This window comes from Urocitellus parryii, chromosome 3, assembly GCF_045843805.1.
Source record: "Urocitellus parryii isolate mUroPar1 chromosome 3, mUroPar1.hap1, whole genome shotgun sequence".
Classification (NCBI taxonomy): Eukaryota; Metazoa; Chordata; class Mammalia; order Rodentia; family Sciuridae; genus Urocitellus; species Urocitellus parryii.
In genome coordinates this window covers 28,426,080-28,450,294 of record NC_135533.1, presented here as the reverse complement: position 1 = coordinate 28,450,294, position 24,215 = coordinate 28,426,080, and the positions used below count along the sequence as shown (strand labels likewise).

At 32.3% G+C, this 24,215-nt stretch overlaps 1 protein-coding gene across 6 annotated transcripts in view; it reads right to left on the bottom strand.

Moving 5' to 3' along the window:
• Positions 1 to 24,215, bottom strand: part of Akap9 (A-kinase anchoring protein 9) — a 127,332-nt gene that overhangs the window by 95,902 nt on the left and 7,215 nt on the right. For all 6 annotated transcript variants that reach the window (XM_077795946.1, XM_077795948.1, XM_077795947.1 and 3 more), the window contains exons 2-7: positions 11,380 to 11,625; positions 10,658 to 10,702; positions 7,191 to 7,244; positions 6,641 to 6,814; positions 5,534 to 5,689; positions 4,565 to 4,762 (exon numbers count right to left, since the gene is read on the bottom strand). In XM_077795946.1, the coding sequence (XP_077652072.1) occupies positions 4,565 to 4,762; positions 5,534 to 5,689; positions 6,641 to 6,814; positions 7,191 to 7,244; positions 10,658 to 10,702; positions 11,380 to 11,625 (873 nt within the window). The remainder of the gene's footprint in view (positions 1 to 4,564; positions 4,763 to 5,533; positions 5,690 to 6,640; positions 6,815 to 7,190; positions 7,245 to 10,657; positions 10,703 to 11,379; positions 11,626 to 24,215) is intronic.

Genomic DNA, 24,215 nt, shown 5'->3' with positions numbered 1-24,215 from the left:
TAGCACCACCAAAAAAGCAAAACAAAACAAAAACCAGTCTGACTAAAATATCTATATAAACCATCACATTTTCATTTTTCTTATTAACTGGTCAACATTCTAAATATTAAGTATTTCTGATGGCTAGTTATAGTACTACATACTCTCTAGACACTCTCAGAAGACACAAAAAAATAAAAACAGGTCCTCCCCTGGATTCTCAGAAGAAACAAACAAAAAAAATAAATACCGGTCCTCCCCTGGATTCTAGTGATTTGAAGGTATTTCATGGACAAATGCTATAAAATGAGAAAAACAACAAGAACTAAAGTGGATTCCTTTAAGTCTTCCTTAACTTCATTCCTGTTTTTTTTTTTTTTTTTTAAAGAGAGAGTGAGAGAGGAGAGAGAGAGAGAGAGAGAGAGAGAGAGAGAGAGAGAGAGAGAGAGAGAAGAGAGAGAGAGAACTTTTAATATTTATTTTTTAGTTCTCGGCGGAGGCAACATCTTTTTTGGTATGTGGTGCTGAGAACCAAACCCGGGCCGCACGCATGCCAGGCAAGCGCGCTACCGCTTGAGCCACATCCCCAGCCCCATTCCTGTTGTTTTAAGTGAATCAGAAATTTAGGGATATGCAATGCTTAAGTGACTGAACATCAAGTGACACCTAAGACCACTACTCTATATTTACGGCATACCAACCTGGGCTTAGACCCACAGTTCAAACAGAAATATAAAAGACTATCAGATAATTTTCCCCAGTTCCCATCTGGGTACTCAATTTTGGAATTGGAGATTAGGCTAACAAGTGAGTTAGAAATTTAGGGATATGCAATGCTTAAGTGACTGAACATCAAGTGACACCTAAGACCACTACTGTATATTTATGGCATACCAACTTGGGCTTAGACCCACAGTTCAAACAGAAATATAAAAGACTATCAGATAATTTTCCCCAGTTCCTATCTGGGGACTCAATTTTGGAACTGGAGATTAGGCTAAGACAAGACATATTAACGCATATTCATTAAACAGTTAAGAGCTGTAGTCCCAAAGCCAAGGAAATAAGTGAAATCCATATAACTGATGAAAATATGGGCAAGGAAGTAAAGTTATCTTAAGGAGACAGGAGTCCTTGCCAAACAGGACTTCTAGGCGCCTAGAATGAATGTACTAAGAAAATGTAGGCATTGATCAATTGAGTATAGTTCTTGGAAGAAGACCAACACACTGTCAACCTTTGAGAAGTCTGATCCCTCTCGAAAAACCATACTTAATGCAGAAAACAATGTTGGGAGTTACAGCAAGGAGCATTTAAGGAGTTTAGTCTACAGACATGAACATTACAACTCTGAGATGGATGTAACAGGTTATCTCAACCTCATGCCACTGAACATCTGATTCCTCCAACACCCCTTCATCTAATACTTAATAAACAACTTTTTAAATTATTACCTGGCTTTTAAAATTCATCTGTCCATAGAAAGAAAATAAAATCCAATGAGCTTAAAATCTGAAGTTTGTGATAATTACTTCTCATTGTAAATTCACAGTCTTATATTTAGACTTAAACATTAACCTCTTGAACTAATTCACCTCTGATATAGCTCAAGAAAAAAAAATATGACTTCTGAGCCTAACAAATAAAGGCCAAATTTTGCACTACATAAACCAAGGTTATCTTGTGCAGCCTCTTGAGTGAGACTATGAGCTGTTGTCTTAGTGTCACATATTCCTTTTCCAATTACATCATATGTTATTACCAAGTGCTGAGCCTTCTTAATTTCTACACTAGAATGCAACATTAGTAAATCTGTTAATTCTGGTATTTCTATCTGTACAATAAAGATAAACTTCCTCTATCTCCCAGAACGTGTTTGAGGCTAAAATAAAATAATTAAGGTATTTTATTTTTACTGAACTTTATACAAATATATTCATATACTAGAAAGAAATTTATAAATCATTTGGAACCTATATAAAATGTAAAATCAGTACTGTGGCTGGGTCTCAGAGGTAGAGTGTTTGCCTTACACGCGTGAGGCACTGGGTTCAATTTTCAGCACCACATAAAAATAAATGAATACATAAAGATATCGTGTCCATCTACAACTAAAAAAATTTTTTAAAAAGTAAAATAAGTTCATGATGGTCAATTTTAGCTAAACTGTTAAATAATAACTAGTTTTGAAAAATGTTAACGTTGATATAAAAATCTGTTATAATTTTATTTCCTGATTTTCTATAAGATGAAAGGAATACTCCTCATAAAAGAAAACTTAATTCAACACTGTCCAACACCTAACATGATTAATAAATAACTAACCAGAATTCTTCATTCAACTATTAAACACCACAAATTCACAGTTTTCTTTGTTTAGCTTTTTTCAAATTACATGGTTTTAAATTACTTGTTCTATGTTACAAAACTGACAGCCCTTCAGTCAAGGATGTAATCCTCTATTTTTAGAACTACACCTGAAAGAGTGGGGAATAATATACTTCCTGTTTGTGACTACTATAACACAGGAGGTTTGGAGGATTAGGATAATGAGCCTTTGACCATCAATATAGTTACTTCAGCTGCTCTGACAGAACTACTTGTTCAAAGGGATTAAATTTTTTGAAAACTGAGAAATTAAAATATAATAATAAGAAGAACAATAAAAGTATTGTTGCTAACATTCAAATAAACAGTTTATTTTCATTACTAAAATGAATTACATAAATTTTAGATAATCTGAAATTATACTGCCTAGTGACAATAAGAGATAATAAAATCCTAGATCTGGGCACTTTCAACCTAGGCCTTGATTATCTTTCTACTCTTACCCTCCAGAAAGACACTTCCAAAGCCTATTGCTTTCTAAGTAAATTATTTTTTGCTCCCTATACATTTTCAACATTTCAGCCTGGGTCTTTATGCCCACTCCACACCCCCCAAAGAATATCCTGCCTATCTCTATTTGTCATGAATTCATAAACGATTCTCTTGATTACCAAATAGGTATTGAATAGCTATTATGTTCCATATATTATACCAATTTATGGGTAAACAAAATATAAATACCACATTATTCCAATTTATAGATCTATCTCAAATATTACCTCCCTGCTGATGTCTACCCTGAATCTTTTCCTCATAAAGCAGACCTAGTCAAAACATTCGTAACACTTGTTAACTGCACTTACTTTTTATTTTGTGGTAACTTGTGTACATGCCACACCTCTCCATGGGTTCAGTGAAGAAAGGGGACATCTTAAGGTTCATCATATATCTTTTGCAAGGGTTACTACATAATAGGTATTCTGTACACTTGCATAATCTTTAAATTACCTTAGTTGAAAAGCATGCCCTTCTCATAATTTTAATTTGTACATTTCCTATTTTTCAAAGAGGAGTCTCTGGAGTCAGATAACTGAGCTTTGAAATCTGGCTCTATCAATACATCACTTCTGCACCTGGATTATTTCCTTCATCTTGCGTTGTCTTGGTACCATCATTTGTAAAATGTAAATGATAAAGGTACCCTTATCTCATAGGGTTGTAGTGATGATTCAATGCATTAATATGTGTAAGAGGCTTTGAATACTGCCTGTTATAGAGTAAGTAGTTAATAAGTGCTAGTTAATGCTTTTGTTATCCAAACAAGATTCTTGTCTTGGTAATTTCTCAATTTTCTGTAGAATCTTCTAAGTTTATAAAATATGCTGTATTATATGTATTCTCCATCTTCATTATTCACAGATTCTGTATTTGCCTACTTGCTCAAATTTATTTGAAACCCACAAATCCATACCTATGGTGCTTTCATAGACATTTGTAGACACGCACAGAGTGATGGCAAGAAATTTGAGTTACTGTAAAATGATGTTCAGCTACATTCAAACACGGTGATCACACTGCCTTGTTTCAGCTCTCATAGAGAAAAAAAGAGGACAGAGATGGCAAGGATCAGAGTGCAGTGTAGTGCAAGGAGCTCAAAATCTCCACTCTGGCACCTGTTAATGGGGTAGCTTCAGGCAAATCACATCTAAACTTCAACTTCTCAAAAAAACAAACAAACAAAAAATGGAATCTACTAGCATGAATTGTTTTTAAGATTAAAGATTACAATCCATGTGATACATTTCCTATCAGGAGCACTTATTGACTAAATAATTTCCCCAAACTGGAATATAACCCAAGTGAATAAAAAGAATCAACCACATTTTTTTCAAGTTTAAATTTACAAAATTTCTTTTTCAGAATTTTATAATCATGGCTAAAATAAGAAGAAATAAATTTAGTTGGGGGGAAAAAGGATAGAAATCCTAGTTATAAAAATAGATTCTCATGAGACTTCAGTTTAACATAGGCAGATCACTTTTAAGGAGCAAAGTAATGAGTAGTATCATCTTTAAAACTATTACTACGAAATCCTCAATGCTTTTGAAATATATTATTTTATATACTCAAAGAGTTTGTCTCAATTATGAAATTTTGTGGTGCATATGCATAAAAAAAGATAAACACCTCCATTAAAAACTTTAAAGTTAACTACAAAGCTGCTATAAGTAGGTTGACTTCCTTAAGATACACATACCATTTCATATACTTTAATTTTCTCTTGTAAGAAATTAATTTGCATTTTGAAGTCTTCTTTCTTTTTTTGATAATCTTCTAATAGATGGTCTTGTTCTTCAAGCTGTTGTTGATGAGTGAGAATCTGTTGTTTGGCTTGCAGTAAATCTGCAGCTGTGTTACTGTGAGTGCTGTTTCGTAGAGTTTCACTAGCCTGTAACTTGAAAATAGAAAGAAACCTCAAAATATTAAATTTTGAAGTGACACTTTATCATACCCTCAGCCCACAGGGGTTCTCTGGAAACTATGCTCACTTCATAGGCTTACAATCTCAGTCAACAAGTTTCCATGCTGTCAACATGCTGATAGGTAATGTGCACTTTGGGTAATGAGCCAAAGAATTTACCTTTCACATTATAAAGCTGAGAAAATAGGAGAAATAAGACAGGCAGACAGGCAGAGAAAAATGCGGACTGAAAGTTCTTCCTGGATTTCTGATGACTTTTCAAACTCTAGTTCCAAATTCTCTCAGAGTTCTGATTGTATTTCTGCCCTTAAGTTCTATAAACAAGCCTGGATTCTAACCTTAAATTCCTCCCTTTTGTTTAATGCATTTAGATTATAGTTCCAACTAAAGATAAATGGAATATATCCAGTTGTCAGTCTAGTTATAATTGAGAACCTAATTAACATAAAACCATATTAGGGTTGGAAAAAGTAGGGTGTAACTGCAGGTTAATTTCTGCAAAAATATACCTGATAAGACTTTGTAGAATTTTTAAATAGAGACAGGGAAGAAGAACAAAGAAAACAACAGCAAGAAACTACCCAAGAAGTATAAATTAAATTCTTGATTAACATAACACTTATTCACTAGTTTTTCCAGTACGAATAAACAAATGGCTTTATAACAGATTTGTTCTAGAAAGTGAAAAAATTTAAAAATTTGTTATAAAAATCGAGTAAGTCTCATTCTACTTGTAATACTTACTTGTTGGAATTGAATCTGCAATTTTTGACTTTGCTCCGTCAACTTTAAAAATTCTCTCACCGTTTCATCCCTTTCCCTTCTTGCCTGTTGTAAATTGGCGGTGAGCTGTGTGATAATACCATCTCTTTGTTTAACTGCTGCTTCAAATTCTTGTAACTAAAGGAAATCAGTGAAAAGAATTACATTCTAGGCTTATATTTTACATAAAACTGATTATCATTATTACAAGCAACTTTTTAAAAAAATATGAGATTCAAAACACATTAGTGGAATTCTTACAATTTATATGCTATCTCCCACATTTGAAAGCTATGAGCTTTAAGAAATTTGTTTTACTTCCAAATCAATCTCAAAGAAATTAATGTGCACATGCAAAAAATTTTCACTTGTTCTGGCTTTTCTATATATCTAATTCTAGAAGCAAATGCCTTTATATTGGGGAGCTCCCCCAATCTGTTACCAGGCAACACCACCAACTTGTTTTTGGAGAGGATGTAACTGAAATCTATTCTGTCATCCTCATTAATGTCCCATTTTCATCTTGAGTTCATAACTGATTACTTAATACAAGAGATGTCACTCTAACTGCAGAGAATATTTACAGGGACTTGCTAATATTCTTAATGGGTTTAAGTCATCATTTTTTTAAAAATGTGATTTATACCACAATTTTCTTTCAGGCTCATTAGAAAAACATCTATCCTGAAATCACTAAAGTTATTTTACTCTATCTTATTAAGTTAAATAAACAAAGTAACATACATGTTACCTCTATTAGTTGAATTCTAGTTGTAAAATGGGATTCTTAATACTATGTGCAAGAACCCCATTTTTCTCGTGAATGAGATAATCTTAAGTTAACACCTATAATTCTCATTAAATACATAAACTATCATTAAAATTTCCTGGAGGGCTGGGGATGTGGCTCAAGTGGTAGTGCCTTGCATAGCATGCGTGAGGCACTGGGTTCGATTCTCAGCACCACATAAATGTAAAATAAAGATACTGTGTCTACCTAAAAAAAATCTAAAAAATAAATATTAAAAAAAAATTTTCCTGTTTTTGTTTTTGTGAGTAGCAAACAAAGGCCACAGAAGGTAAATGTACCTGATGCAATCCTTCAGTCCCATAGGTGGCCCTCATTTCATCCAGTTCTCTGTTCAGTTCTTCAGGCTCATGTTCGGGTTTCCCAACTAATTCGTTTTCTATCAACTCTAGGTGAGTCTCACTATAGTGTGCGCCTTGTTCAGAATAAGAATCAACGACACCAAATTCTTCTTCCTAAATCAATCCAATATTTTTAATAATTCAGTACTAGCAACATTCCTGAGAGGGGAATTCGAATATTGAATTCCATAGCAAAATCCACTTTAAAACATCACTCTTCACTTTGAAGTTCACTTCTATGGCAATCTGGTTTGCTATTAATGTGATATTACCTTAAAAGCACCTAAACAGCATATCTGCAAATTTTGTTCTAATTCCATGTTATAATGAAAATGAGGTAACTTTGTTTTGTTAAGCAGTAAAGAAGATCTAGTAACTTTTAGAAATCACATACAGAAAGAATTACATACAGGAGAAAGCTTGGTTAGTAAGTCAAATGGTTTTAAATAATAAAAAACATTAGTATCATGAGTAGTTTTATATACTGTACCATTAATAAATTGGTAGGCTTTCCTGTTTTCACCACATTACAGCAATCATTTACCTGTATAAAAACAATTTCCTGATATATTATAATAGACCAAATTTTATTTACCTAACAATAATATTTCTACTAACTGTGTATCTTTTACATCTAGGGAAAATGCCTTAATAGCAAAACAAATATGGTGATTATATTTAACTGAAGTATCTAAGAGGCATATCAAATGTCAATCATTCCTCAAACATCTAAGTTCTTACAATGCAAAAGACACTTTCATTTAAGTAACTGAAGCTCTAAGTGCAGTTCCTATTTAGTCTTCAGAAAGATAACTAAAAGCTTCAAGTTACTAGATCTTCTTTTACAAAATGCTTCCTTAAAATTAGCTAAATATATTTTTAAAATTAAGCCCTATTTATTTTCAAATAAAACCATTTACTGGTATAAATTTTATTAAAGACTAGTAAGCAAGCCAAGGGAAATAAAGAGGTAAAGAACACTCCCCTAAGAACTTTCCTCTGGGGATAGTACTACTGCTAGTCATGCCAATCCAGACAGATGTGGGGGTTTTCTTTAACATATCACCACTTGTCTGTAGTACAGATATTTTGTAGTAAGAGAAAGGAGGATGATAGAATATGTATATAGGGTTTATCGAGTGGGAAATTAATTTTTTATCAATTAATCATTTAATTGCCTTTTTACCACTAAGAGTACAAAAACCAACTTCATTCCTGCCCACATTCCTGCCCATATCTTAAGCCTTCACAATTCTATGTTAATAGAACCCAGGAGAATGAAATTGTTAACACTGAAATATGTAGGTCAGACTAGTCAGAATGTCTAGAGTTAGGATTAAGTCTATATGAGCCATGACACTTTAAAAAGTAAAAATCCTAGGACTGAAGATGTAGCCTAGTTGTAGAGCATCTGCCTAGCATGTGCAAGGCCCAATACCCACAATTGCCAAATAAAAGGGGGGGGGGAGGGTCCTAACTAAGAAACTTTTAAAAAATCAGTTTGATTGCTCTACTTTTATTCTAAGAATAATCTCTGAGAAATAAAGCTAAAGGGAAGGCAAAAAAACAACTTTTGTTAACACATTATTGCAATTGGTGAAAAACCACAAGAATGTAGGAATACTAATTCTAGATATAAAGTCACTTGTGATAATTTTCAAATTATAATACTTCTAAATTTCAATTAGTTTTTCATGACTCAGAAATGACACATTCTGATTTTAGTACACACTAAAATTCCTATTTTGAAGTAACAGTGTAATAAAATGAATATTTGTAAATATCCATCAAAGATCATGTCAAATATCATATTATCAGTATTACATAAATTATTTACCCAGTATAATAATTATATCTAATACCTCTATAGCAAATATTCAGTTAGTTCTCCTCTAATTCAGTTTAAACTTATTTATAATGCCCCACAATGAGTTGGTTAGGATCTATCTCCAAGTACTTTCTGGCCATCATGTTGCCCATTGTAGAGTTGTCTTGAAGTGCCAGGACTGTTATGATCTGCTCTGAGTTCGCTGTTCAGCCCTGAGTGCTAGTCACAATGCAGCAGGTTGAAGACAGCCTTGGAAGATTGTCACAACCTTCATAATTAAGATTCTCAACTTCTTATCTAAGATTTCTTTCATAAGTTTGCAGAAGAGTTCTCAAACTTCACCTCACTCTCCTCCATTTCATTCTTCTCATCCTCATCTTTAGTTAGTTGCAGGCCTTCCCACCAAATTCCTCAAGCTACAGCATGCAATACTCACCAATACACAACCTGAAAGCCCTGTTTCTCCCCTCCACAAAAGCAGAGTTGCTATCTGATCTCTGCTCTCATCAGTGATGAGACCTGAGTCTCCTTCAGGCAACAGATATTTTTGACAGAAAAGTGATCTCACCTCCAGACTGGGAGGTATGATAGTCAAGCAGCTCAGAAAGGCATCAGTAGTTATTGGGAGTCCTCAGAGCTTCCAGGTTTTAGAGAGTTTTAGAGAATGCCTCTGACATTTTTTTTCCTGTAGTTTTCTTTATTTTGTGTCAGCTCAGAAAAAAGCTCAAGGCAAATTTTAACAATGTCTTTGTGAATGACTTTCAAGATTTTGCTCTGCTGGAGCATTTTCTTGGGAGATGTTCAGAGGCAGGTCCTCAGAGTCAACCACACCATGGATAAAGTTGAGATAATTCTGGTTTGCAAGTACAAGGCTAGCCTGAGCAATTTAGCAAGTCAGTTTCAAATAAAAACAGCTGGGAATGTAGCTCAGTGGTAGAGCACCCCTGGGTTTAATCCCCAGTAACAAACACACACCCACACCAAAACAACAAAAATAAAAACTCTAATATGTTAATTTAAGAACAAGTTTTTTGAGCTGGGATTGTGGCTCAGCGTTAGAGCGCTCGCCTAGCATGGGCGGGACCTGGTTTGATTCTCAGGACCACATTAAAAATATAATAAAATAAAGGCATCATGTTGTGTCCATCTACAAAAAAGATTCATATTCATTCTCTCTCTCTCTCTCTCTCTCTTAAAAAAAAAAGAACCTAGTTTTTCTATTAGAAGCCTACAATAAATTCAGACTTATGAAATATACTAAGTTGCTTAAACATTCAGAGTAAAGAATAATTTTCCATGTACTCTAAATTTGGGAGCAAAGAAATGACAATCATATCTAAAAAGAATAAGATAACAAAGTGATACTTATTGCAAACATATAAAGAAGGCAGGTATTTCTTAAGAGACCAATGGCTATTTTACAGTTTATCACCTAAAATAAAAATCATCATTGTCAGGCATGGTGATGCACACCGTCAATCCCATCTTCTCAGGAAGATGAGACAGGAGGATCACAAGTTCAAAGATAGCCTGGGCAACTTAGTGAGAATCTATCTTAAAATAAAACTGAAAAAGGGCTGGGAATGTAGCTTGGTGATAAAGTGCTTTCCTAGCCATGTACAAGGCCCTGAGTTCAATGCCCAGTAACACACACGTACACACACAACACTACAGTAACATTAATTCCAATAAACACATTTTATATATATATATATATATATATATATATATACATATATATATATATCTAGTATTCAAACATTTGTAAAAAGCATTACTATAAAAATCATACTAAATTATAAAATTTTTACTGTGCTAAATGGCTATCTTAAAATGGTCATGGGTCCTAGAAATGCAGACTCACTTTCCTAAAAACCAAAATAGGGCTGCTATATAATTAAGGATTAAGCAATTCAAACAGTAAGACTTTAGCTAACCACTGGAAAAAGATACAGCAGTAAAATATAATTTTCAGTTTTTCAATCCATTTATATTATATTATGTTAAGTTATATTAAATATATACAGAAGCATATAAATTTATAAGAAATAAAGTACCAACAATCAATAATTTCAAAAAAATATCAATTTTATCTATGACGTTTTTAATTGGGATATGTTAAGTCTTACCTCCGAAGAGTAATCATCTGCTGTGGTTGAAATCTCACTTTCCGGCTAAAACAAAAGTAAAACATGACTACAATTATGACATTTTTCCCCTGCTAAATATCATACTTTACAAAAAAAAAAAAAATCCTGCTTTACTGAGACGTTGCTGTTAGTAACGATGATAGAAAATTCACAAAAATACTAGTAAAAAACTGGTAAAAATTATCCAAATCTTTAAAAATTTCATTTCATTATGAATTACAATGACTTATAATAATGCATATAAAATTTATCACAAGGCATTGTTATAAATACAAAAGTACCAAGAACTTTTACATATATAGTAGATGTCATCTGTAAGCCAAAAGCATCAAAGACACCATTCCTCTAATTCATGTAACTCTTTTAAATAAAACTAAATCCTTAACATGCCATCAGAAAAGTTCAAGTTCTTTAAAAGAATCATCAGTTCTTTTTTTTTTTTTCTTTAATATTTATTTTTTTAGTTCTCGGCGGACACAACATCTTTGTTGGTATGTGGTGCTGAGGATCGAACCCTGGCTGCACGCATGCCAGGCGAGCGCGCTACCGCCTGAGCCACATTCCCAGCCCGAATCATCAGTTCTTGATGCTAAAAAGTCAATGACTTTGTCAAGCTTCCCTCAGGTGGATGCTAATGACTTTTCACTGCCAGTACTTTCTAGTTAGAGGTAGAATGTTTTAAAATCTGGATGAATACTTACATCAACACAAAAGACCTGCTCACGCTTAAGCATTTCTTCATTGTTTAGAGTTCTCATTATTGTGGATTCAGGCATCACGGCCGATCCAACACCCTGAGAACTATTTATGAACGTCTCCTCACTCTTTGATTGATCAATATTCAAGCCATGAACATCATTTTTACTGCTTGAGGTTTTCTTCTTTTTTGGCTTCTTATGAGGGTTTTGTCCATCCAATCGAGCTCTTCTTTGTCGAAACTGGGCAAGCTACAGGAAAAAAGTATCATTAATATCAATGATAATTTTTCTTTGGGTTCACTTTCTTTAAAAGATCAAACTATCACCAAATTAAAATGATGATAATAACATGGATGACTTCACAGTTTCAGAATAACTATTGGATTGAATATTTGGGTTGTAAAGTTTGTAAAACTAGGTACTTGTGAATGAACTTATTAAATATTGAGGGGTAAGAAATGAACATGTCAAGTCTAAAGAAGAGGAAATTAGCTGAGTTAGGGGAATAACTATTCTATAACTAGAATAGGGGAATAGAGGGACTCTCATTCGCAGTATAATCTCTGGATTTAAGATTATATGAAAATACACACAAAAACAAGGAGCTCCAAACACACTTGTTCTGTTCTACTACTTTATACAAAAGATATCATCTATAATTATTTTTTATACAAAAAAGATAATTAGCCTATTAGCTATACAAATGCTCACTGCAGCCATATTTATAGTGGGGAAAACTTACAAGTAACTTAAAATTTTAAACAGCAGTGTTTTATCATTTGTCTGTCATCATCAGAATTTGTACCAAACCCTAGTCATCGATACGTTATCATTTACTTAATATATTTTAAACAGTGTATTTTCTTTAAATTTATTTTAAAAGGAGATGTAATCTCTGGCATAAATTGAAAGTTAATATCACTTGTTATTTCTTTTAAGAGATAAGTTGAAAATAAAAGAAATGATAAATCTATTATTGAAATTTTAGTTAGAGGTTGCTGAAGGCTATGAAAAAAAATGGACAAAATAAAAGACTGTTAAAGATAAGCATCAAACAGATTTTCGTTATCATAAGCAGAAAGAAAACTGAAAAAGGTAAAAACTTTCTTACAATGCTATCCAAAGTTTTTTAAGACCTAAAATATTTTCTTACCACCTAAAATCAAAAGTACACATTGTATACCAGAGGTAACACTAGACTAATTATGGTGAACTTATATTAAAAATACCAATGCAAGCAATTGCTATTAAACACTTTGTGATATAATAGCAGGTATAAAGTAGTATTATAGCATATCTATTTCTTTTCATGAAAGGAAAATTACACTTCATTTTTAAAAAGATAAGGCAAGTCTCAGGCTCATAGCTTTCAATGATTATATCCAGTATGAATTTAAATATCATTATATTCATAGGCATAGGTAAATTCTGGAAAACTACAACCTTAACAACTTTTGTTTACATTTGGAGTTCAGATTACAGGTATTTTTCCTATTGCTCACTTACATTTTATTTATTTATTCTTAAGAATTTTTTTGATGGACACAATACCTTTATTTTATTTATTTTTATGTAGTACTGAGGATCAAACCCGCTGCCTTGTACGTGCTAGGCAAAGGATCTATTGCTGAGCTATTACTGTATTTTTTTAAATACAGTAAGTTTTCTGATTTTTATATAAAGCAACTACTGACAAAGACTTCTTAAATTTAATTTGAGCTCCTGAATCACTCTTAAGAGAAAAAAAAAACCACATGTAAGTTCCTTTCTGCCTTAAAAAGAGGAAATATATGCTTAGAATTACCATAACTATTAACCTGATCAATTACAAAGACAGCAAATAAATTTCTTATTATCTAAAGTATTAAAGCAATCTTGCTAATGTTACTATCAAAATATGTGGCAAATACATTATTTATAAATAACATTTTATACTTAAATTATCTGCTGTAGATGAAGAAAAGCATATAAACATGTCCTATTCCCTTAATGAAGATATTTAATTCATAAGTCAAAAATAGCTCATGATTATACTTACAAAGTATAAAAATATTTCACATTTAACATTTTTCCCAGTTATTTAGTAACTACCCAGTGCATTGAGGAACAGGTGAAAGACCAGTTGCCTCTATTTGCACATTATTAAGCTGCTGGAATGTACTTGAACTACTTGGAGCTTAGCAGATCATTCTTAAAAATAAACTAACTAGAATATTGGCAAATACTTTATCTATAAATAGAATCAGAAATCCAGGAGCATTATTTAAAAACATCCCTTAGAGAGAATGCAATGCCAAAAAATAAATACTAGTAATGACATTTATAATATTTATACTCAATTTCAGAAACTTCTTGAAATATCATGTTTCTGCATTAGAATATATTTAGTCAGCAAAATTTATCAAGGCAAAGATGAAGATTTTGCTTAAAATTCCAAGCGTCAGATTATATCAATAATTTATATCTAATATTTATTCAAATGTCAAATATATAACAAAGGAAAAAAATTATTAACTTTGCATTATAGAAAGAATGACTTAGGTCTGGGGATGTGGTTCAGTGGCAGAGTGCTTGCCTAGCATGCACACAGGGCCCAGGTTCAACCGTCAGCACAAAATGAAAGATAAATAAATAAAGAATGGAAAGTTTGATTTAAACAACAAAAACCCTCCAAAATAAGAATATCTGTTAGTAAATGCAAAGAGTAGCACACAGATATGGAATAAAAAGTAGAAATAGTTCCATTATAGTATTTAGAATGAATCACTTCTACATAATTAAAAAGATACTGTTCTAGGCCTATAATATTCATTATGAGTCATATTATTTTTTCAGAAAAATTAACCAGAAGGTAAACCCCATGAGGGCAAGGACTTTTTTCCCTCCCTACTTCTATATATTAAAAGCCTAGAGCAATATTAAATAAATATATGTTGAATTTTTTATCTATTTTTTATAAAAGAGAGAGAGAGAGAGTGTGTGTGTGTGTGTGTGTGTGTGTGAGAGAGAGAGAGAGAGAGAGAGAGAGAGAATTTTAATATTTATTTTTTAGTTATAGGCAGACACAACATCTTTGTATGTGGTGTTGAGGATCGAACCCGGGCCACACGCATGCCAGGCAAGCACGCTACTGCCTGAGCCACATCCCCAGCCCCTATGTTGAATTTTTTAAAAGGATAATTTATTTTTAATTGAAAAGTCACCATACTAAGCAAGAGCATATAAAAGGCATATCTAATTCTACTTTATTAAAATGTTCCATGGTTTCAAAATTAAAATGAACAATTTTCAAATTACTTGAATCACTCTTAAGAGGTGAAAGATAAAAGAATGAGACTAAGTAAATTTCTTTGTTCCTTAAAAAGAGGAAATATATGATTAGAATTACTGTAACTATTAAATAGACCAACTACAAAAATGGCTAATAAATGAATAAGAACATAAAAAGAATCCTTCTCACTATAACCTCCCTCCTCCACCAAGAAAACCAAAACAGAACAAAAAGTTTCTCATAAAAATAATACCCACAATAGCTTTCTGGCAAGACTACTGTTTTATAAAAATGTGAAAGGAATAAAATCGTATCATGTATTCAATTATTTATAGCTATTTAGTTTTATTTTAAATTTGAAAAATGGCAAGCTAGCAGATAAGCAAAAAAAATCTGAATCAATTAGATAACCATCTGATACTGAAATGATGCACTTTAAATTACTGAGAAAACATTTATTCTAAAACATGCTGAAAATTCAGACTATAGCCATTTGTGTTTGTCATTTGGAAGCCAATTATAAAAGTGTTAACAGATGTAGTCACAGAAATAGTTGCAAGATTTACTGGAAAGATATTATGTTCACATATTTATCTTTCAAAAGTAGACCAGATCACAAGTAAATGTCTTATCTTGACCAGAACATGAATAACCAACTGAATATAAATATATTGAGTTCCTTAAACTCAATATTTATAATTTTATAAATGATCATTTTCAATAAAACAATACATTTTCAAAATGTTATATATAAAAACATGCCAAGTTTTTATAATGTTCCTTCAAAAATAAATGACTAATTGAAGTCTGTTTTTGTGTGATTTTGTGTGTCCCATTGACTATTTACTACATGCCAGGCACTGTGGTAGACATCAATGAAACACATGGTCTCAAAAGTAGAACTTCACAGTATAATGCCAAACTATTATTAAATGGAGTGAGAAATAAGGGTTAAAGCACAATTTCTTAAGCCTGACAATCCTTCATATATACATATATGGACAGCGAGAAGAGAGAGAAGAGGTGTATTGTGTTATAGGAAACTGTATTGTCCTAGATTTTCTTTAAAAAGGCCTTCCAAAAGAGATGTGTTGTAGTTTTACGCCTGGAAAGCATAAAAATTGGATTTATGTCAGGTTGTAAGTATACAGTTCAGTTATTTAACAAATACTTATTGACTGCCTATCATGAGCTATGACAGGGCATGTAGTGATAAATAACATATATGAACTCTCATGAATTGTAATCCAGTCAGAAAGATAATATTAAACAAATAAAGAAATATGTACATTCAAGTTATAAAAAGTGCTTTGAAGAGAAAGTATATGCATTAAAGACAGCATACAATGGAAATTCAATTTGTGGGACTGTGGGGAGAGGTCAGAAAACATCTTACTGAGACAAAAATGTAGAAACTGATATATAAAAATCAATTTGTTAGGGGCTGGGGTTGTGGTTCAGCGGTAGAGCGCTCGCCTAGCACATGCGAGGCCCTCAGCACCACATAAAAGTAAATAAATAAAATAAATGTATTGTGTAGAAATAAAAAATATTTTAAAAAATCAATGTTACCTGATCAATATCATAATCAGTAGCAAAACAAAACAGAACTAGAGTATCTGACTCCAAATCCAACCTTTCATTATACTAATTTGCTTTCTATGTATTTTTAGGTCCTTTTTCATTTCACATTCCTAGAACATTAATTTTAAAGACATGAACAAATGAAATCGCCAAACTGACAAGTGTTTTTTGACGAGAGGAAAAACAAACGTGAAAATGCACATACCTCAAAGAGAATGTTACAAAAATATGTAATCTGGTAATCTCTATAGTATTTAAAAATAACTATAAAAAGTGATTTTTATGTTTTTCCTCTAGAAAATGGAAGAAATCCCAAATAATTCTAATTATGGGGACTATTTGTTCTTTTCAGGGCTGTCATTAAGCCTTTTTAATATTCCTTTATGAATGATAAACAAGAAGCTATATAAACTATCACAGAAAAACTTTGGTGGCCTAACCATGGAAACAAAAAGATCACAACAACTAACCTAAAAACCAGCTGAAGAAGGGAAAATGAGAGCAAAGATAAAAGCAACATTTTAGGATGCTCTGAATCATATTTTCCAAAATAACAAAAAGGTACAAACCAGGCCTAGTAGAATGCCTGTAGTACCAGCTATTTGAGAGGATGAGGCAGAAGGACCTCTTGAATGCAGGAGTTTGGGGTCAGCCTCAGAATCAGCAAGACACACCCCCCGCTCAAAAAAAAAAAAAACTGTAAGAAAAAAATAGTGCTAAATAAAACTAAGGAAATCAAGAATGGAAAAGACCACAAGACTTTAAATCATTGAGCAACCAAACCTATTTATAGCCTATAATCTCATTCAATGCGATCACCTTCATGTTTAAAAAGAAAACAGATTCTGTAGCTTAAGGAATCATCTTAATTTTGTGTACTTCATGGCCTGGGTATACACACAACCCAAATACTTCTTGAATTTCAAAACAATATGGACTACATATAATATAGTGCTGGGCTGTCATATAGTACTAGCTATGTGACAGTGGACAAGCCACTTAACAAAAGGAGAATTCAGTTTCTTCAACTGTATAATGAAGAGATACATTAGAAGGATCATTTAAACTTGCCTCCAGGTCTTGGGGTTTTTTGAGAAAATTTTTCAATTATTTCCTTTCCTTTCTCCTTTCTTTACCTGCAATTCTAAGGAAACCAGCATTTTACTTATGAAAATTTGTAAACTGTTGCTTGAAAATACAAGTCAACAAACAATATATAGCTATTACTAAACAATCCCAACTAAAAAATGGTATAGGATACAGAAAAAGTGGAATGATTCAGTGTTCAGAACGAATCACATCTAAGTACATAAAATTTCCAAAACACTATTTTATTCTCATGTTATTAAGTATCATTCAGAACAAATTACTAGAAAGTTCCAGAAAGGTGGGATTTTTAATAAAAATCAATCATTATACACTCCAAGTCTAGAACAGTGACTACATATAAGCTCTGAATAACTGCTGAATTTTTAAAAACTGATTTTTGTGGAAGAGGCACATCTAGGCATTAATTATAGGCATTATTTCTCAGAACTTCAGAACTCCTACATAGTTTCTTTAACCAAAAACAAAAACAAAAAACCCTAAGACAATACATTCAGGTACAGGGCTACACATGGCTATATTACTTAATGTAATGTAATGTTATGCAGCTGTCAAAAAATATTTTCAAAAAATTCTAATGTGGGAAAATGTTCTCAGTATAAAGCTGGGTAAAATAAGAGCATAAAATTGCATAGAATGAATCAAGTGGAGTTTTAAAATATATTTGTGCATAGAAACAAACTATTAAAAATTAAAACAAATTATTAAAAATAATTACTTGTAGATTATGAGACTACAGGTAATTTTTTTCTTCTTTGAAAGATCTTTACTGCCTTCTACCCCTACATATCTTTAAGGAATATTCACTGATAATATTATCATGGCTCCATGTGTTACTATAACTATTTTTTATGGTGCCTATGTTTTCCATTTACATCTGCTTATTTTATATAGATGCATGTAAGTATATATGCACACACAGAGAGATCTCTATCTAATATGCACATATAAACATACACAACAAAAAATTTAGGTCATGAAACAATCTTTTCAGTTTCTTCCATGAATCAATACAATGATATTAGTACTAGAATACCAAGACAGAGTGAGGAACAAAGTGATAAATGCTAAAGCAGTGGCTACAGTTTCATATTGGAGTCTCATTTCATTTTACTATCACATCGGTTCCTATGTTTATGATGAAAACAAGAGTGTTTTCTTTTTAGCCTGAAGTCAACTGAATCCAGTACTCCTGGCTCTAGGGCAATCCAAATCAATGTGAGAGTTTCATTTCAGATGCTTGATAGAAAATGTCTAGCAAGAATATCATTTACAATTGCTGCTTGGGATAGTGTACTCAGTCTTTGTATGCTTATGTCTCAGGCTGTTTTCTCCCACTACTGCCATTCTACCTTCAATAATAACTATTATTTTAAAGAATAATAAAACTATATACCTACTAGAAATCACATCCAATAGAGTGTTATTCAGATACCACCTACCTCTGCTTCATTTCATTGTCATGCAGGCTATTTTATTATTTATTAATTTTTAAGTCTAGGTTTTAAATGATTCCTTCTGATAAGCATATAGTTTTGGCAGGAAATATCAACTCAAAAATACAAGAACTGGGCTGGGGTTGGCTCAGTGGTAGAGCACTTGCCTTGCACGTGTGAGGCACTGGGTTTAATCCTCACCACCACAGGAAATAAAGATATTGTGTTCATCTATAACTAAAAAAAATAAAATAAAATAAAATAAAAGAACTGCTACATCTGTTCAGTTCAGTGATCCATGTTAATGGTCAATGGGTATCCAGTGTTCATCAATAGTTCCCAGGGATGTCTGTTTGATAATTTATATAATGAAACCATGTAGATAATATTAACAAATACAAGTTTTGCTTTTTTCATTTTTTATTTTTTAGTTGTAGATAAACACAATTCCCATTTTATTAAGTTATTTTTATATGGTGCTGAGGACTAAACCCAGTGCCTCATACCTGCTAGCCAAGTGCTGTACTACTGAGCTACAACCCCAGCCTCACCAGGTTGCTTTTGATTTCACTTCCTCTTTCTACCTCATTTTCAAAGACACTCTCTAGTACTCAAGGACTAAGGGAACACAGGACTCATGATTTCTATACAACTCTAAACCCTTGGCACTTGCAGACAAAACCTAACACAGTAGTAGTATTTGTAACAGTAACAAAACTGGAAATGACCTAAATGCTCACTGATAAGAATGGACACTGAGATAAATTTCTATAATGGAATACTATTGCAGAAGTGAAAATGCTCTAATGATATTGAACAAAAGGAAAATCACTGAAGACTTCACATAATGAAACCATTAAGTTCAAAAACAGAAAACTAAGTATAGTTTATGTACACATATGTGGTATAAAAAGCAAGGTGATGATAAATTCAGAACTATAGTTAGCTCAGGTGCTAAGGGTGGAATTAGATAAAGATTTTAATGCATTGGTACATGAATGTTTTTAATCTAAGTGATAGGTGTAGAGGTCTTTTTTTCACTTGTTTTAATCTTATATATATATTTACCATGCATTCTTCTGTAGGTGAAACACTGAAGTACTTTTAAAGTATGTAGAACTTCCTTCTGAGGGAACTGGCCAGTACTTACAACTCCTACCATCCATAACATCTGTTTTCACCCTCTTTTGATAAGAGGAGTGAATCAGATTCTTCTCTTGAAAGTAGAGAACAAGGAAGTAGCAGAGCTGTCCAGAAAGGTTATAGAGAAGAGATATCTTATATGAAGGATTCTAAAATTAGTGCATAACTTGATCCTCATGTAATTACAGCCACGCCACTAAAATGACCTCTAAATTACAGTACACATGATCATCCTACAAGATAAATTGCAGCCCAAGACACTTTTCTCTATATCCAATACAGCCAGTTTTCCTTCTGGCATTAAATAATCCTTACAGAAGCACACCAAGTAAAGTACCTGGCTTATAAGAAGTCATAATATATAATCACTCAAGTATTGCAAAATCATGCAAAGTGGCTCTATCAATGGGTTTTAAACTTTTCTGCTCTTTGAAAATCTTTTTAAAATAGTGAGACTTGGTTTCCATCATATTTCTGATTTTGGCATGGGGCGTGTTCTAAACAGTAAAAAGAATTTTTAAAAAGCTTACCAGGAGCTTCGAGTGTACAGCAAAATTTGGGAACCACTGGATAGTGGTTTATTTTATGAGATTTGCTTCCACTGTTTATATATATTTTTTTGCCTTTTAAAAAAATTTTTAAAAATGTATTTAATGGGAAACCACTCCACTATATAGCATAGGTTGGGAAATTCATCCTATAATTTTTGTTCATACACAAACTGATATGTAAATAAAGGAAGTTAATATACAAAAATATGGAAATGAGATAAGAAATGGTGGCAAGAATGGCATCAATTTCCCATGGCTTTTCAGATTCTCTGAGGCCCTACTACACTTCTCCGTCCTTCCTCTGAAATCTCTGCATTTTTACAACAACCCTCTCTTACCTCATCTTAACTAATCTTAGTTTTTGTTTTGAAACAAAGAAGTCCTACCAGAATTAGACTGTTTATATTCAGCGATCTTAATCAAATCAATAGTTCATTTAAAAAAATTATAGTTTTATTGCTTCATTTGTACAACAGTAACACATACTTACCACCTGGTGGCAGCATACCTACCTAAAAATAATAAATTATTTGGAAAGAACCCTTTCAGAGGTTAAGATATCACACACTTAAAAAAAGTTTTCTGCTATATTTAGGCTAAAATTCATACTACTTTTAAGTGATACATACAGCTCCTCATTATCTGATCCCAGTATATTTCTCTAATCTAGTTTTCTGCCATATAGCTTTAATCTTCTAAATTCCAACATGACAATGATTTTAAGAATGGCTAATAATTCTTTAAGACTTTTTATTACAGCCTGACAATATTCTAAAGTATTTTATACTAAAAGGCTAAATCTTCACATCAACCCCAGTACCAACATTTACAGATGAGTTACTGAGTTACAGAGAGGTTAAGTATAACTTCATAAAGACATATAGCCACTAAATGACAAAGTCACACTTGATCCCAGACAATCTGGGTTAGCCACTATAGGTTATACTTTTCTCAACCAAATTTTTGAAAAATTCCACTCAGATGTCTCATAAGGAACTTCTAATACAAAATATCCAAAACTGATTTCCCAATCTTGCCTGAAGTCAACAAATGAAACTGTTCCTTCTTTTTCTCTTAGTGATAACACCAACCTTCTATCCATGTTCTCTCCTTTACCAACCAATCACATTCTGATTTTATCCTCTCTATATTTCTTGATTATCCCTACACTTTCACTCCAATTTCACTGTCTCTCATTTGTAGTTCAACAGCCTCTAAATAATTTTACCCTCAAGTCTATCCTCCATACAGCTGCAAAATGGATCAATCTGAAACTCAATCTTTTTAAGTATCAGTTAAAAATAATTTTTTAAATGTAAGAATTTAAATGAATGAATGTATATGTAACCATATTACTCCTTGTCTTAAAACGCATCAACATATCCCACAACCTTCAGGATAAAAATGTCCTTAACATGAAATTCAAGACCCTCAGGATAGAGCTCAGACCTACCTTCTTTAGCTTCATCTCTTGCCATATCTTGCTTATACCTTTATACTCCAATAATACCAAGCCCTTGTATACCTTCCCCAAAGGAAGTCAAACTGTTCCACACCTCGGTGCTTTACTCTTCCTGTCTCATTTTCCTGATGTTTCTACCCACACCTCTCTCCTTTTTCACCTAGTTTTTCTCGAAACTTCAAGGCTTCATTCAGAGTTTATCCATGTAAGAAGCCTTCTCTAAATGCCAAATGGAATCAGATATTCTTCCCTTGTGTTTTTCATAGAGCCAGAATTATATTACACTCCTAAATTTATAAATATCTGTTTATATTTCTGCCTGCTAACTAAATGAAGCTTGCATTTAGCAGATTCCATGTCTTTCACATTCTATAGTCTAGCACAAGATATAACAAGCAATAAGTGCACAAATGTATTTATCAAATGAGTAAATAAATGATTCTCTGCACTTCACTTACTGTATTGTGGTTGACTTTCTACTCTATTAGAATGTGAAAACATTAGGGGCAGGCCTGTGGGGTTTTTATCTCTGAATCTACACCAACTTGCATGGAGGTTAAATAAATATTAAACAGATTAATAAGACTGAAAATACCTGAGTAACAAAATGAAAGGAACATTTTAAGATCAAGACAGTGACAATGTACAGAATCAACTTGAGAAAATTAACAGTCAAAAAAAAAAAGCACATAAAAGGTGAGTTAGGCCTGATTTTCTTAGGGTGTGAGATAGGAATAGAATGAGGCAGATTTTGAATTAAAAAAAAAATTAGGTTTGGGATTTGGCTATGAGTATAAAAAAATAATCCCATAATGTTCAAAGGATTTTTCAACCAAGATGCGTCCCGAAATAGATACTACTATGCATAGAAAATATGATGGTGCATGAGATAGAGAAAACTTACAACATTAAAACAATTTAAGTTCATATCCTAGGAAAAAAAATAAGTATAGACTCTTCTTTCATAAAATTAAAATCTTGAGACCTATTTAAAATATTATTTCATCCTTTTAATTTACAAAAAATAAATATCATATATAAAAATAAATCTCAAATTAAACTTTTTCTGTCAAACTTTATTTTAAAAATTGGTATTGGTTGTTTGAAGCAGAAAAATGAAAGTCATTAGAAATGCTCAGACATGTAGTTCACTATAAAAGGAATTTATGCAAGTCAAAAGTAAACATTAGTTTGACAAATATAAAAGATTTCACACCAAAAATATTTATCTATTAGTAGAAAATAGAATTTCTGTAACTTTTAGCTAAAACCCATTATTTCATTTAAGAAATGTCCTCCTAGTGCACATTTGTTAACGCAGTTTTTACACCTTTTCTAATACCTTAATCTTTAGAGCATCTACTAATTTATTCAACTTTCAAGGAATCAACATATACACATGCACTCAATAAAATATCAATGATGCAGGAAGTTAACTGAGATCACTGACCACACCTACGGCAACAACCCCCCACATCTCCCTCACACACTTTTCACACATTAAATTTGATTCTTGAACTAGTATTTTATTTATAATTGGTTCCTTTTTCTATCTTCCCTGAGGAAAACAACTAGTAAAGAAACACCAACTTGAATAAAACTGAGACCTCTGAGAAATAAATATAACCTAATCACTGAGCCCCCACAATGAACAATCCTTAGTAAACAACAAGGAATTTTATAGTATATGCAATATCAAGAAATAGAAGGCCTAGCATGCATGAGCCCCTGGGCTCAATCTCAGGGTTGCTGAGGGGCTAGGGAGTGGCTAGAGAAAGAAACCGTAGATCTTGTTAGTTTTTCAGAAATCTGTTAAGTCAGAAAATCTAATCAATCAATACAATTTATAAAGTCAAATTTTTAAATAGGACTTGTATAATATATAGAGTAGTTCTGAATCGTCAAAATAACTTGAGGCTCTAAAAAATGATCTCTAAAGGGGGAAACACACCAACACACAAAAAAAATCTTAGAATTACACAAAAAATTTAGATTACATAAAAATCAGAGCAAACAGTAACCCAAAAGAGGACAGCAACTGCAAACAAGCATTACATTGTTAGTGTAAGATAAAGGAATTTTACATAGAACAAAAGAATATAGATTTAAATAAATAACCTAGGCAAAACTACTCCTGGAACAATGCTAAATTTTTGAACAGTCTTAACGTTTAACACTTTTGAACAGTGTAAAACCCATGAGCAAATTAACCAAGCTTTAGGAGGTGTACCTAAATGGGCATTAAATATCCTAAGTTCTATTTTGGTGAAAACTACCACAAAAAG